This window comes from Gallus gallus, chromosome Z (assembly GCF_016699485.2).
Source record: "Gallus gallus isolate bGalGal1 chromosome Z, bGalGal1.mat.broiler.GRCg7b, whole genome shotgun sequence".
NCBI classification, from domain to species: domain Eukaryota; kingdom Metazoa; phylum Chordata; class Aves; order Galliformes; family Phasianidae; genus Gallus; species Gallus gallus.
The window spans coordinates 63,679,051-63,694,509 of record NC_052572.1 but is presented as its reverse complement, the minus strand read 5'-3'; the positions used below and the strand labels follow the sequence as shown (position 1 = coordinate 63,694,509).

General features: G+C 39.8%; 2 protein-coding genes across 7 annotated transcripts in view; one reads left to right on the top strand and one right to left on the bottom strand.

Annotated features, from left to right (window-relative positions):
• Positions 1–4,431, bottom strand: part of TMEM167A (transmembrane protein 167A) — a 92,880-nt gene extending 88,449 nt beyond the window's left edge. Inside the window, exon 1 of the mRNA NM_001113454.3 lies at positions 4,395–4,431. Coding sequence (NP_001106925.1) covers positions 4,395–4,397 — 3 coding nt within the window. The 5' untranslated portion in view covers positions 4,398–4,431. The remainder of the gene's footprint in view (positions 1–4,394) is intronic.
• Positions 4,432–4,593: 162 nt separating this feature from the next.
• Positions 4,594–15,459, top strand: part of XRCC4 (X-ray repair cross complementing 4) — a 180,754-nt gene continuing 169,888 nt past the window's right edge. For 3 of the 6 annotated variants that reach the window (XM_424905.8, XM_040656157.2, XM_025145264.3), the window contains exon 1: positions 4,594–4,627. The gene's annotated coding sequence lies outside the window, so the exon portion shown is untranslated. Of the gene's footprint in view, positions 4,875–15,459 lie in introns of all 6 variants that reach the window. The other 3 variants (XM_015280684.4, XM_046905904.1, XM_015280685.4) reach the window with 2 other exon arrangements.

Sequence of the window (15,459 nt, the reverse complement as noted above, 5' to 3'; positions counted from 1 at the left end):
AAAGAGTAAAAACTTCAGGTTACCAACAAAGAACACATTAGCCAGGCAGCAAAGGTTTTATCAGGTTAAAACTTTGTTACTATAGCTGAAACTCCCTGAAAATCTATTCACTTCTTATTTAAGACATTTCATGCTTGATGGTATTACAAAAAACATGCAAAAAGCTGTATATCATTGCTCCAAATAAACTCATAATACAAAGACATGTATATGTCTAGGACAAGTTCTGTTGTCTTTATCCCATTAGAAAGACAAAGCTGCTAGAAAATTTGAATCAGGGTTAGTTACTCCTTTTAACTTCCAATGTGCCAGGCACAAAAGACTTCTGAAAGCATTTTTTTTTTTCCTTATACAATACTGTTTGTACTAGAAAGCTTGTCTTGGATCAATATTTACTATGTAATGTTTTTACAATAGCTTTTGTGAGTTATTTTCCTTCCGTCTATAAAAGTCATTCTAAGACAGCAACAGAGGTTGTGACAGAAAGGTTTGTTCTAACGGAAAGCTTCAAATTAAATCTTCTGCAACAATGTGGAATTTGAGGTCAGTCATAACCAGAGTGGGAAGGGGAAGAAGCCATCTTCATAAAGTTTACTACAACGCATTCCTCCTTCACCACCGAATTGCAATTACAAATACATAACATAACTACTATGAAGTTTTCATGCATATTCATGCTGTCTGGCTGCAGTTGCATATTTTTACTACAAAAGAAACTGAAGAACTCCATTCAGAAAGTGAAAGGCTCATCATCTTTCATATGGAGTTACTTCAGGCTTCTACCCTCTTCCCACCCACCAAACAACGTGTGTGGTGAATTTTCCAGTTTCAGCAGCAGAACTTCTGCTGAGTTTTCTGAAATACAGCTTTTCAAAAGTCAACAGGACAAACTCACATAATGATTAGTGAAAACCTGTAAACAGTAAATTTTCTGCTTCTACGTAAACTGAGAAGCTGTGTCATTATATTCCTTCCCCTCAATTATTGTTTTAATTCACTAGGAAGCGTCCATCCCCTTCTCAAAGTTAGTTGAAGCTAAAACTGTATTACTCACAGGCAGGAAACACAGACAAATACAGACACTTGTGCTTTCAGACAAAGGAAAAAACAGGTACAAGTCAGCTTCCATACATACTGTTTGACAGTGGCTGGCCTCTCACAGAGCATACATCTGGACTTACAAACTAATTAGGTGATAAGAAAGCCTGGGAGACAACGGGATGGAACTTAAGGCATAATTTTCAGTGGACTTTATCTCTTTTAAAAACGAGGGCAAAAATCTTTTAAATCTCTTTTAAAAATCTTTTTTAAAAATTGTATTTACAAAGTTACCGGTTTGTCACAGGTGAAGCTCTTTTTTTTTTCTTTTTGAGAAAGAGAACAAACTGGACGTGCAACTCTACTCTCTTCCCTTTGATGATACTTAGACACAGTTGTTTCCTATTCCACAGTCAATTATGCACGCAAAAGAAAACATCATAAGCAACAGTTCATGACTGTTGACCCCACAAGGCAAATTTTTTAGCAGAGCCATGACACCAGAAGCAGCATCACAAACAATCCAAAGTCCTAGATACGCCACAAGGATTATTGTTTCCCTCAGGAAACTAAAATTCCCAAAGACTGAAGAAATTTATTTTCACCTCCATAAATTCATGCAAACAATCTCATTAAGAAATTCTAGCTTATTTTAAGTTACTTTAAAAATGCAGCCCAATCCCTCAAAAGTAATATGGACAGGGAGAAAGCTCACAAGAATATGGATGCCGTCATCTCTGTGCTAGATATAAGTACTAATATTACATATAAATGCTAAACTGACCAATGTAAAGTACCTCAATGATCATCCAGGTTCTCCTGCTTTTTGCTGCAGTCTCTTTTGAAGTACTATGGTAACAGCAAGGTGGTGATGTACTTCTGTAATATCTACCTAGATATGTACTGTACTTCTGTAATATCTATAAAGGCACTGATTAAAGGTGATGACTTTACTTGTCTCTTCATTCTCACCTGCCACATTTTTTGTATGTACATTTTAGATATTCTAAGACAATTTATGCTTCTTATCATTAGAGCCCTTTGGCCACTGCTTGGAGATATGGTTTAGAATCACAGAATCACTAAGGTTAGAAAAGACTTCGAGATCATCCAGTTCAACTGTCCACCTATTACTAATATTTCCCACTAAACCAAGTCCCTTAGTACAAAATCTAAACGTTTCTTCAACACCACCAGAGATGGTGACTCAACCATTTTCCTGGGCAGTCTGTTCCAGTGCCTAACAACTCTTTTGGAGAAGAACTCTTTTGGAGACAACTTGACGCCATTCTCTCTAGTCCTATTGCTAGTTACATGGGAGAAAAGGCCAACCTCCACCTCACCACAACCTCCTTTCAGGCAGTTGTAGAGAGTGATAAAGTCTCCCCTGAGCCCCATCTTCTCCAGACTAAATAATACCAATTCCTTCAGTTGCTCCTCATAAGACTTGTGCTCCAGACCCTTCACCAGCTTTATATCCCTTCTCTGGGCATGCCCTGGCAACTCCATGTCTTTCTTGTAGTGAGGAGCCCAAAGGTGCAGCCTCAGCTCCCTGTTCTTGCTGGCTACATTATTTCTGATACAAGCTAGGATACCACTGACCTTCTCGGCCACCTGGGCACACTGCTGGCTCATGTTCAGCCAAGTGACAAACAACACCCCCAGGTCTGTTTCTTGCAGCCACTCTGCCTCAAACCTAAAGCGTTGCCTGGGGGTGTTGTGACCAAAGTACACAACCCAGCACTTGGCTTGTTGAACTACATCTTATTGGCCTTGGCACAGCAATCCAGCCTGTCCAGATCCCTCTGTAGATCCTTTCTACCCCACGCAGATCAATACTTCCTCCCAGCTTGGTGTAATCTGCAAGCTTACTGAGGGTGCACTCAATCCCCTCATTCAGATCATCAATAAAGATACTGAAAAGGACAGGATCCAATACTGACCCCTTGGGAACACCACTCATGACCATTCGCCATCTAGATTTAACCCCGTTCATCACCACTCTCCAGGCCCCACCCTCCAGCCACTTCTTTACCCAGGGAAGGGTATATCTGTCCAAGCCATGGGCTGTCAGCTCCTCCAGGAAAATACTGTGGGAGACAGTGCCAAAGGCTTTGCTGAAACCTAGGTAGACCATGTCAACAGCCTTTCCCTCATCCATCAGGAGGATAATAATAGGAGATGAGGTTGGTCAAGCAGGATCTGCCTTTCATGAACCCATGCCGGCAAGGCCTGATGCCCCCCTGCAGAGGCCATGTGATCTCACTCAAGATGATCTGCTCCACAACCTTTCCTGGCACATGTTTAGCCCAGGTTCATCTAAAAGATCTGCTAAGGAATGCTGAAGCAAACCACTTCCTCTATTTTCCTTTAGGTGACAAGATCTAGAACCTAGGAATTTTTATTGAACCATGCCATAAAGTTCAAGTCTTTTAATAAATACATGGGAATTACTGAAAGATTTAGTGGAAGTTGCACAGTATATGCACCACTACTGATGAGTAAGCCACCCAAAACATTCTGAAAATGCTAACCTTAAAATGAATTCTGGATTGAAACACAAATTATGAACAAACTTTTAACTGTACAGAGTAAGACTTCCTTTTCTGAGCTATTCCTTTGTTCTTCCTTTTAACATTCAAATCTTGTACTCATGCCACTCACCTAAAGCTCTTAGTATCTTAGTTGATAAAGATTTAAAGCCTAATCCAAACACAAATCCTTTGCTTACATTTTCAGAATGTATTAGGAGGAAAAAAAAAAAAAAAAAAAGAACAGACAACAGAGACACCGTAGAAAAATTTGAACGGCAACACTAACAGGCTTCTAGATCAATTTCGTGTATGTCACCCACAGTTTCTCGTTAAGCAAATGGACACAGGCACCCAACGTTACTGGGCATCCAACACTACTCATGAAAAACGACAGGAGCTGTGTGTCAGAACCCGGCCTACTGCCCCAACTGCAAAACATGCCTTAGCTGCACCAACGGCGTCTCCCTGACAGGGTAGGGGAGAAGACAAAAACGCTGCCCCGATCCAAGGCGCCACAGACCCAGCACAGCCCCGTGCCCCAGGGAAACTGGGTAAGGCCCTACAGACAGCCAACACGTCCTGCGGGGCGCGGACACCGGGCCCGGTAGCATGGGCATCGCTGCAGGCCTGCTGTGCAGGGGCCTGCAAGGAGCACTGAGAGGCCCCTCTGTCCCCTCAAGCGGCTGAACTCGCGGGCTCGGACCCCCTGTAGAGAAGTGAGAGCGTCAGCCCGTCAGAAAGGGACTCGGAGCGGACAGAAAGGGCTCGGGGCCGGAGAGACTCCACAGGCCCGGCACCTCCCGCCCGCCGCCCCGCGCTTACCATGGCGACGCACTCACGGCCACATCACACTTCCGGCGGGTGCGGGGAGAAGCACCAGCGCCCTTCAGGGACGGGGCGAGGAGGGGCGGATCGCTCTCATTGGTGGAGAATGCCCTGTGAGGGTGGGGCAGAGGGGCAGCGCTCTTGGTTGATTGGCTGCCTCTCTGCGGCGGGACGGCCATGTCGTGCGGGCGGAAGCGGCGCGCGGCGGTAGCGCGGGTGGACGGGAGGAGGTGAGTGTGGGCGCTCCGCCCCCACGCCCGGGGATGGTCTGCTTTGGGGCCCGGTCCTCGGCCCGGGTTCGTCGTCTTGGAAGCGGCACTGTGGGGAGGGGGTGGACATTGCTGCTTCTCGTACTTGTCGAGCTAGTGTTCCCTTGCTTTGAGCATCAGGGGAATGCGGTTTGTGCCTCGGGTGCTTTTCCTGAGGTGTTCTCCTCAGGAAGCGTCCAGGCGCGCTGCCCACTTTGAGCAGCACGAGGTGGGCAGTGCTCCTCTGCATTTGCTCTTTTCCTTTTTTCTGTCTCGCTGAAGACTTTCTGGGTTGTTCTTGGGTCACAGAGCCATGTTGACAGTGCTTGGCTAAAGGCAATACCTTCTGTTGTCATGACTATACCATGTTTTCTATAACTAAAAGAGCTCAATTGATTAAAAGAGCCTAATACTTAATATCACTGTTGTCATTTTATTGTCTGTGAGGGAACCTGCTTAAAATATGTAGTGATTTTACATATTTGGTAGCTGACTTTGAAAGTTTAGGCCCTGCCATCACACTGTTCAGAGGGGCAGGCCTTGGTTTGGCTCACTGAGAAAATATGCAGCATTTGTAGTCTGAACCAAGGCTGGGATTTTTCTTCCCTGCTCCTTGTTGGTTGATTATGGTTGCTTTGTTCCTTCATGTTTATTTTTCTTTTCTTTGAGGGTTTATGTCTGGACCTGTCAGGGAATTCAGTAAAGCTGAAACGTTGTGACAAGTTGTGTGGAAGAACCTTGCTGTGGCAGTTTTGTATGTGCAGTAATATGCCTAGGTGTTGCTGTCACAAGCAAATTCTGAATGTTTATGAACAATCTTGTGGTCTATTCTAGGGAACCAGCTTTAGCAGGAGGGTTGGACTGGATGATCTCCAGAGGTCCCACCCAACCCCTATGATTCTATGAAGTTGCTGCGGGATGCTGCAAGATAATGGGGTCATTTGTACAGAGCATGCTTTTGTAATGGAATCAAGGTGATATTCCATTAAAATGCTTAAAGCCAACTGAAAGAAACATAGGCAATGGAAGGACAGGTTGATTTGCAGTAGCAGCTTAGATAACTACTATTTTGAGTTACAGAACTGTTGAATCTTTGGAGATGGAAGGGACCTTTAAAGATCATCTAGTCCAACTCCCCTGCCCTGAACAGTGACATTTACAGCTAGATCAGGGTACTCAAAGCCCTGCCCAGCCTGGCCTTGAGTGTGTCCAGGGATGGGGTTTCCACCACCACTCTGGGCGACCTGTTAACATGCAGAAAGTTCTAAAAGCATCCTTACTATCTCGTGCAACCTGATTGATATTAGTGTGTTTGATTTTTCACATTTACTTTACTTAGAATTCAGTTAACGGAGTTACAGGTATAAGCAATGAACAGTTAAACCTCTCATGACTACCAAACCCCTAAGTTTTACGAACAATAGTACTTTTGAACTTTTGTATTTCTGTATTGGAAAAAGGAAACAGGTTTGGTTTTCCTGTTTCGTTGCACTTCTGGTTCCTCAGTGCGAATTAGTTACTGAAATGGAAACATTCCTTCTGCCTCTATAGAGGAAACTGCAATGCTTAGTTTTTATTTATGGTATAGTCAGGCCTGCTTCCAGGTGGTCATCTAGCTTTCTCTACCTCTGTGGTTCTGTCTGTGGGTGTGCTCTTCATGGTAGTTTATTTATTTATTTATTTTTAATATAATGTTATCTACTTTGATAGCTTAAAGTAAGCTCGCATATGGACTCCATTGCAGATCTTTTAAAAACACTTTTTGTTTACCCGAGCTATTTTATTTTTGAGTGAAGATTCCATCTCGTCTATTTGGAGTAGAATTTTTGTTGATTATGTGGTGTTGTAGAATGCTTTCAGCAGTATATTTTGCTCTTGTGGTCAAAAATGCTATTTGATATTCATTATCTCCTTGTGGGACCTTGCTGTTATTTGAAAAATGGCATGTCAAGCATGGTAGTGTTCTCTGGGATAATGCTATGCCACACAGAGGGGTATTGATTGAAATAGATACAACTTCAAATGGATATATTCTAGTTTTCCTTGTTTGTTTGTTTTTTTTGTTGTTGTTTGTTTTTTTCTCCTATTCAAGATATTTTCATGGAAAGCCAAGTACAAGCATCTGAGATAGCAAGGTTGATATTGTCTATGAAAATTGACTAGTTATGCGGTGTTCTTTGGTGCCACTTACAGATGAGACATTTTGATCCTCATGTCTTGTTGCCTATGAGTTTAAATGGAGAATGCGTCCATGGTGTTAGATTTTAGCGCAGGAGTCTCAAATAAAGCACCATGTGCCCTCGAGGAGTAGGAGGAATTGTGAGGAATTCAGAGTGAAGTTTTCAATATATCAAACAGTAATTTGTCGTTAAGGTTAATAGGATGCAGCTGTGACTTCACTGTTTTATTTGGCAGAACAATTTGTAGTGCTTGCCCTTATTCCAGGGAAAATGTAAAATAATGTGCATACACATTTTAATTTTGAACTGGACTAGTTACTAAATTCAGAAATAGAACCACGCAGTTTCTGCAAATTGTCTTCAGGGTATCTCTGTTGGATGCTAGTCTTTGCTACTCCCTCTGTTGCTATAAATAAGATAAAAAGAAAATAGAAAAGGCGGTGGAAGGCCCCTCTGAGTGAGAAGATTACAAGTGTAGGAACTTGGCGTTAGGTAGAAGGACTGGTCTCCTCTGAAGACAAGACATAAAAGACTTACTGAAAGATATATGATATCATGTTGACACAAGCTAAGGTAAAATTAAGATGAGAACCACTAAACAAATTACTGTTGTTTGCTATTCTAGCCCAGTCAAATCTGATGAACGTAAATGGCAAATCTTACAGGAAATGTTCTAAGTTGAAAGAATATTTTTATTATGCGTGTGTCTAGGAGCCTCTGCTGTTACTCTTCTGAGACATACTAGTAATCACATGAAAGATTATTTCATTAAGTACCACCAAATTTACAGAATTTGGAAAATCATTGGAAAAACAGAAACAATTCTACACCTGTGTTGCAGACTTTTAGGTGAGTTTTGAGGCTGGCCTTGTAGGAAGGGCTGTGCTCTAACAGAGCAGACAGATAAAGCAGAGCCTGCAGAATAAGTGAAAAAGGATACTGATCCTATGTGATTTTAAGAGCGTGAAGACTGAGAACTTTTGTGTTCTTGATCTAGACATCAGCCAAATTACTTGCTATCTTGGGATGGAAAAATTAATGCAATTAGAGGAAGAGTGAGGCTGTATATCCTATCACAATCTGCATTTGTTTTTACAGATGAGATTATGAAAGGGATTGTTTGTTTACAGGTCTACAAAAGGATCTTAGAGGCCACCCTTCTCAGCACAGTAGCTGGAAAGGAAAGAGGGACCATGAGGCTTTCCAAATGCAGTCAGCTGTGTCAAGCTTATGGTAGAAACTTCACAAAAACCTCGGGAGAGGTTTGTGTTGACTGAGCAAGTGACAGAAGCTTAGATAGTGGTTGGAGGCAGCAAACTGTATTGTGTGGGCTTATATAAAATTTCACCCTCTGTGAAACCTGATGTTAAGAGCACAGCAGACAGTGGCTGTAGGCATTAAACTGGACAGGTGTTAATCTCAGTGAAAGGTAGGCTTCAAGATCATAGAGGATAATTAGTTTTGAAAATAAGAGACAAGGGACTAGCGTCCATTTGTCTGTAGCAGATATCACATTGCTTACCTGCCTTAACTTCCTGCAGGTACTACTAGACAGTTTGTGGTTTGTTTGTTTTTCCTGACCAGGGAAGTACAGAGATGAAAATGGTGCGTTGCAATTTATGACGTTTCTTGGATCTTGTCTTGTCTCAAGAAATTTGTTTTATTAACCTTGACTATGCTATAAATAAATATGTATTTCTCTTCTTGGAGGAACCTTTTAGGGTGTACTCTAAATTTGTATTTATTCATATTGTGACTTTGATACTTGACAATGTAAAATAAGCAACTTTTAAAGGAAAGAAAAAACAGTGGAGATACTATATCCAAAGCTGTTCTGACACTGTTGCAACTGTCAAGATTTAGCTCTACTGCACAAAGGGCGGAGTTTTTCTATGCTTGAGTGTGTTAGTTTAGATTCATTGTATTTGTTCATTGTTTCACATAGGGCAGCCACTCCAACCCTCGGCTGGGCTGGTGCAGTTGCTGGCCACAGCACTCTGCTATAAAGGCAGTGGCTCTTCCTTGCAGTGTCCCCAGATCTCACAACAACCAAACATCGGTGTGCTATTGATGCTGTGTTGACTGCAACCAGAGCATGGGTTTAAAAATAAAAAATTACAACACTATTTTTAGTTACTACTTGTCTGACCTGCAAATTTTCAAAAGGAGTGTATGGAGTGGTAATCAGATATTCAACTCAGTAGTCTGATCGTGTCTCTTTACTGCACTTCTATAAGCCCTCTCTTATCAGAGAGAAATATTCTTCCCTCACAACAACACCTTATTCAAGTTATAGCTTTTTTGGCAGTATGCACAAGTATGAACAACTGTTTTCAAGGGTGAAGCACAGGAATAGTAAAATGTCAAAAAAAAAAAAATCTGATGAAGACCTTGAGATCTTACTAAGGATTGCAACCACTGCCATCGAACCACAGTGATGCATTTTTTTCTACAAAGATAAGGTCAAACATCCAACTAGTTTCATGGTTTTGTTGTTCTCCTTTCTAATGTTTTAAGAAAAAAAATAAAAATCAAGATTATTTTGTTACATGTTAATGACATTGTATACTTTACGTGGGCTGCTCTGAAAATAATGCATCCTATTCTATGATGTTGGTATGGCAGTAGAGGTTGAACCTTCCCACCAATATCCCATTAGGCAAATAGGGGGCATTACTTTCAAAGTAACTTTTGTATATGCAGCCCAAGACAAATACTCTTTGCTCAGCGTGGCCCAGGCAAGCCAAACGTTTGGACACCTCTGACTTAAGGTGCTATGGTCCTACATGTCCTAGTGGTTTTGGCTAACTTCCATAGCTGAGAAATGGAAAGCCCAGCAACGTGAAGGTGAAATATGGCGCAACATGCAGGGAGGTGTATTTTTAAAGTTTTTAAAAATATTTTGCACTTTTTTTTCTATTTGTTTTCCTCTCTGATAGTTTTTATCATAATTCCATTAAAATTATGTGATTTATGTGAGAATACAGTGTCTTACTATTTTAAAGCAACACTTCTGAAATTTAGATGCTCATGCTCCACATATTTTTCTTGTAGTAATTTACACTCTTAAGATTTCAAAACTGTGTTTAACTGTTGAGATAACAAAGTTCTTCTGTGCTATATTTTCTTAATGCTTACCTAACTGCCCTCTAAGTTCAAGTCTCAGTAGCATTGTTCTGGTCATATGCCCCTGCTGTGTCCTCATATTAGTCTGCAAGTTTCACTGTAGCTCAAGCTAGCATTCCCTATTAGCTGTGAGGGAAACTAACATTGAAAAGCATGCTTCCTCAGGTTGACTCCCTGCCTGACACTGAATGCCTTAAGTAAGGTTTAATTTTTTGTTCACTTTTTCTTTTTTCTTTTGCCTGATCAATGGTAAGGAAATATGTTCTTGTTCCTTTCTTAAATTCTATTTGTAGATGTTGCAGACAGAACACTTACTAGTAGAGCTGAATTTTTTTTTTAATGTAAAGTCAATAGCCACCTGTAAGGTCAATAAGAATACAGATGTTGTAAAGTATTGAATGATCAATAAGTATACAGAAAAGTTAGGCTTACTGAGATTATCATGTTGGAAAAGATAATCATAAACAAATGGAAGTGCTCACCTGTGTTGTAGGCTTGCAAGAAACTCCACAAGGAGCGATCTCCGGAGAGAGATCCTTCCTTAGTAGCAGTCAGCCCTTAACTGGTGCCTAGGGGAGGTGCAGCCATTCTCCACCCCTTCCAGTCATGCAGGTGAATTGCCTTCACCTGTGCTTCTGTGGCTGACTCAGTGCTTGCCTCAGGTGGTCAATTAGAGGTTCAGGCTGTGATTCAGCAGTTCCCATACACTACCAAATCTGTTGTCAGTTTAGTGGAAGTGTCCTTTTTTTTAAATCAAAACAAAACAAACTTCTCATTTGCTCTCAGATTTGTGGTTGTAGGACCTGTGTGCAGGACCACCCCTTCCGTAGTAAAATACTGGCATTTCCCTTTCATTTTGGTTTGTCCAGTGTGCATTATCACAAAGTCTAAGTTAACCTGGTGATGAGCTTTTTTGTTGTTGTTATTTTTTCTGTTTTTTGCTTGTTTGTTTGTTTGTTTAACCTCTCTTGAAGGTGCTCTATTGTAGGGCACGATGTCGCATTACTGTGTTGAATCTCATGTCTCGGTATTCAAAGCATATTACAGAACCAAAGTTGAACTTGTGCCCATCTGTGGAAAACGTTGAAATCAATGTTCAGTATGGATTGATGACTGTTTGCCTCAGCTTTACTTCTGATTGCTCAACATAATCTGACTCAAAAGACGTTTGTTTTCAAGGCAAAGTGATTACTATGGCTGAATAAAGTGCTGCAAAATTGGAGTTTTAAGTGCACTGAAAGTTCACTGAAAATGTCTTGTGAATTATTTTTGTGTGGGAGCCATACAAAGCAAAATGAATTATAATGTTTAAATTAATAAATTGAAGTAGTGTGAGCTTTCTGTTTTCAAGGAGATCAATGTTTCTTATTCCAGCTGAAAAATAGAAAATGGGAAGAAAAACATAATAAAACTTCTGTTAGGTGAATACAGAGTAATGGAGGAATTTTCTTCAAAGAGAATGCCTTAGGAAAGTGTTTAGCAAGATAAAGCAATTTAGAGTCCAGGACTATTTTTTAGTACTAATTTGACAGGAATGTGAAATTAAAATAATCCATCTCTTTGAAAAGTCTTGAGTGTAGAAGTGGGAGGAGAGTAGGCAGTGTAAGCCTTCTTACTTATACCTGCTTTTTATACCCCTCTCATGTGGTTTCATTTGGTGAAACTTGTATTACCATGTTACTGGCTTAATTTTTTAAAACTCTTCAGAAATCTCTCTCAAATACAGAAGTGTAGGTGTCCTTACCTAGCTGTTGCTACTTTCTTTTTTTTTTCCTTTTTTTTTCCATTTATCCTTTATTCAGATTTGTTACTCTTGCCAGTAGATCAGATATGGATTCAATAGCACTGAATTTGTTCTACTTGAAGTAATAAGTAAAACCATCCAGTGAAGTCCATTGCTCGTTGGTACTAAGTCAAGCATTTACAGAAACATGTCAGACTGAGTGAGATTATAATAAAAGTATACACAGAGACTAAAAAATAGAAAACAAAGGAAGTCTGTAGGACATACTTGTTTTCTGTGTTGAATATCTTGATAATTCCTAGTCCCAGAGAAAGCAGTGTTTTGGAAAACAGATGATATCTCAAGCAGTCTACCATGTTATCCAAACATACATCAAAAAGACACGTGTATCTGAGTACTTTTGGATAGGCAAACAGCAGTTAAAGCAAGCTTTTTTTTTTTTCTTTTTTTTTTCTTTTTTTTTTTTTTCCCCCTTCAGCTTCACTTTTCTTGAGTGGATAATACTCAGTTACTGAAATCTGCAAGGGAGGGTTTTGGAAATTTGACTAAGATGCCAGGAATTCCTGGATTTCTGTTCTTACTGATTTTTTTACAGTATTTTCACCAGGCTGAAAAGTTGTGTGTGATATAATTAGACAGACTTTTTTCCTTTTTCTGTTTGAAAAATGTGTAACTTTAATGCTGGCTTTTCAGGTAGTTTGTGAAGGAATTATTATGTATTTTAGGTGCTTTTTTTTGTTGTTTGTTTGTTTTGTGAAAATGAGCTTTCTTGGTAGGTAGCTTAATCTTGCAGTTTTCATGGGAAGGCAAAACTTCATGCCACCCCTGGCTATAGTAGGACCTTTGAAAGTCAGGCAGACATGCTACCAAAGTAGAAGTCATGAAATATTTGTGGAAGTTGCATCCCCCAGAGGCAACAGGGGCAGAGAACTTGGTCTGAAGGCATTGGTCTCTCAGGCATTTCTGCTGGCTCTCCATCCCAGATTTGGCTGCTTGAATCTGGTCTGGTCTTATTCTTTGATCCTTACTCAGTTCTGTACGTGCTGTTTAGTAATTTTGTACTGAAGTACTTAGTACTCAGTGGAAAAATATTTCAGTTGTGAGATAGCATTTTATTTTCTTACCACTTGGTAACATCTAGTCAGTTTATCCTGAGGTATCTATAGAAACCTCAGATATTTTTTTCACATATGGATTTGGGAAGGTTGAAATTTGATGGTGAACACATTGAACTGTTAGGGTTGGGAAGAGCTCCTGGTGAGATGTGAATAAGAAAGGTTTGTCCTTTTTCAGAATCTATCAATTTATTCTATTATTTCCTAGCGTATACTGGTATAATTTCCCTCTTGAATATTTACTTATATATATATTAAAGACCTTTTTGTTTTTTTCCTGCTTTTTAACCTCGTGGCTTAAACTGTCTCCTAATATAGATGCTAACAAGTAAGATTGGCAGATCTGGAAGCCTGGAGTTGGTGGTGGGTTATGCTCCACACTTCAAGGGGATGAAAGACACCAGGGTGGGCTTTGTCTCCAGGCTACAGTTGAGATCAAAGCTTGTTAGTAAGATTCCTACTATGAAGGTTGTTGGCTGTCTGCTTCCTTCTGTTTCTCCTCATTTTTCAGCTGGTGGCTGTAGTAAATAAGTCTGACAAGTGTTGTTCCTTATCGTAGATTCCAGATCTTTTGTGGCAAATCCTGTGTATCCTATTGGCCCATGGAGTCTGACAAACTAAAGAACAGCCTTTTTTTTTTTTTTTTTTTTAATAACAATTACACAAGAAATATGTGTGTGTTTCCAGTACATTTGTTGCTGCCACAGAACAGTGGGAAAGGAGTGCAAATGCTAGCCATGTGAGCCTTGCTTCTGTAGCTGGGTTCTTGAGGACCAATTACTGATTGCAGCTTTCTTGAAGTTAGTCTATTAATCAAACTTTTTATCATGCAGCACTGAATTTTTTTAGATGGGCCTTTAACCTGTCTGCATGAAGTTAAAAGTCATTCGGTTACTTCTTTATATCCAGTGCCAGTTTCTTATTTTTTGTCTTCAAGAGAGAAAACAGAATTGTGAACCTTGTGTAACAAGGTCAACCAAGGGAACAACTAGATCCATGTTAGGTTACATGTCCTATAAAAATGTGTTAGTTCTTGGTTCATTAGAAAAAAAGCTCTTCAAAAATTTTTATTTGGTCTTCAAATGTATGTTTGATATTCAGCTGAAGATTTATTATTAAACATTTCTTTATCATCAAACAAATACTGTGGCCCAGAGAATGGGAGGCTCACTGCAAGAGGTGATAGGAAGGAGGCTTTTCTTCATATTTCTTTACACAGACATCTTCTGAAAAGAATAAAGAGTAAGTCCTTATCTGATCTACTGTCCGCCTAATATTAACTGAGTCATATTTGAAGTTTATGCCAGCTAATTTAATGCTTTTTCTCTTGAAGGTTGGAGTTGATGGAATTTTAATTTAAATGAGAGAAAACAAACTTGCATGCAACGTATCTCAGAAATATTCCTAAATATAAGCATTCAATTATTGTCTTCTGCTTGGAAACGTGTTAATAGCTGGTTTTAATGCATAAAAGACATAGAGATGTTTTTGACTGTCTTAAATCTCAATCTGTTTATAAATACATCTGTTGTCACATGAGTAGTGCCTGTTCTCTTACTAGGTTAACTATACATATTCTTCTGATTTTTTTTTTTTTTCAATTCATATTTTTTGTGGTCCAGCTAATGGCAGAAGGGATCAAATTACAGACTTTACTGACAGCTTGGTGTTTGTACTAGTTTTCCATTCTGAAGTCACTGTAGATAGTATCCTATTTTTCTCAACAAGAAAGCACTTAAGCTAATTGTTCCATTGGCAAGATATAGTAGCTCTTTCTGATCTGTAAGTAGACTTTCATGCATAACTGCTAAAGTTTGAAACACCTGCAGCTAAAGCAATTTGGAGAAAAGCCATTAGTCTTCATGGACAAAAAATAGTGCTGAAGTTCAGAACATCATCAATGATGCTGTGTTGGAGCTGTCTAAAAGATTTGGCTTTTAGTCTATGCCTAGTGCTATCCAAAACAACATATAAAATTCTTTGTAAACCAATTTTAAAAGTGTCTTATTTATTCAGAAGCAACTGTGTACACTATTTGTTCAGGGAGTGGGCTCCAGTCAATTGCAAACCAGCCAACAGCTGATTTCTCCTTAGAAAGAAACATTGCCTAATATAGATCATTAGAAGAGCCAAAAACTAAAGGGACAAAGTCCTAAAGATAAACAGCTCAATCCTCAACTGTTCAACAGCCTCAATAAAGCCTCTGATTTACTAATTTAGGGTGCAGCTCCACTGTTCCCACCTGCAAGTTTGTCTCAGATCCTTGGCTCTGACTTGGTGAGGTGTTGATATGTAGCCTATGACCTGCTGTGCCCTTAAGGAGAAAAATACTGGCTTTCTTATGGCCCTAATCAATCAGTTTCTCTGCAGCTTTTCTTTATAAGCAGTCAAGGGAGGAAAGAGGTATTGATTGCTCGCATTTTATCAAGACAGTGAATGGAAAGCACCTAAGTTACTAAACCTTCAAAGGCCCTCCAAAGTACTTACTTTTCCATTATAATTGACTGCTAGATGCTTTTTAGACTTGTACAATGAGGGTCTGAATTCAGTAATTTAAATTGATGGATAGCTATAAAAGTAGTCTGGTTTTTTTTTTTCAGCCATTTTTTTTTATAAAGCCCAGTAGCAACTGGCTTCCTGCTAAAGAGG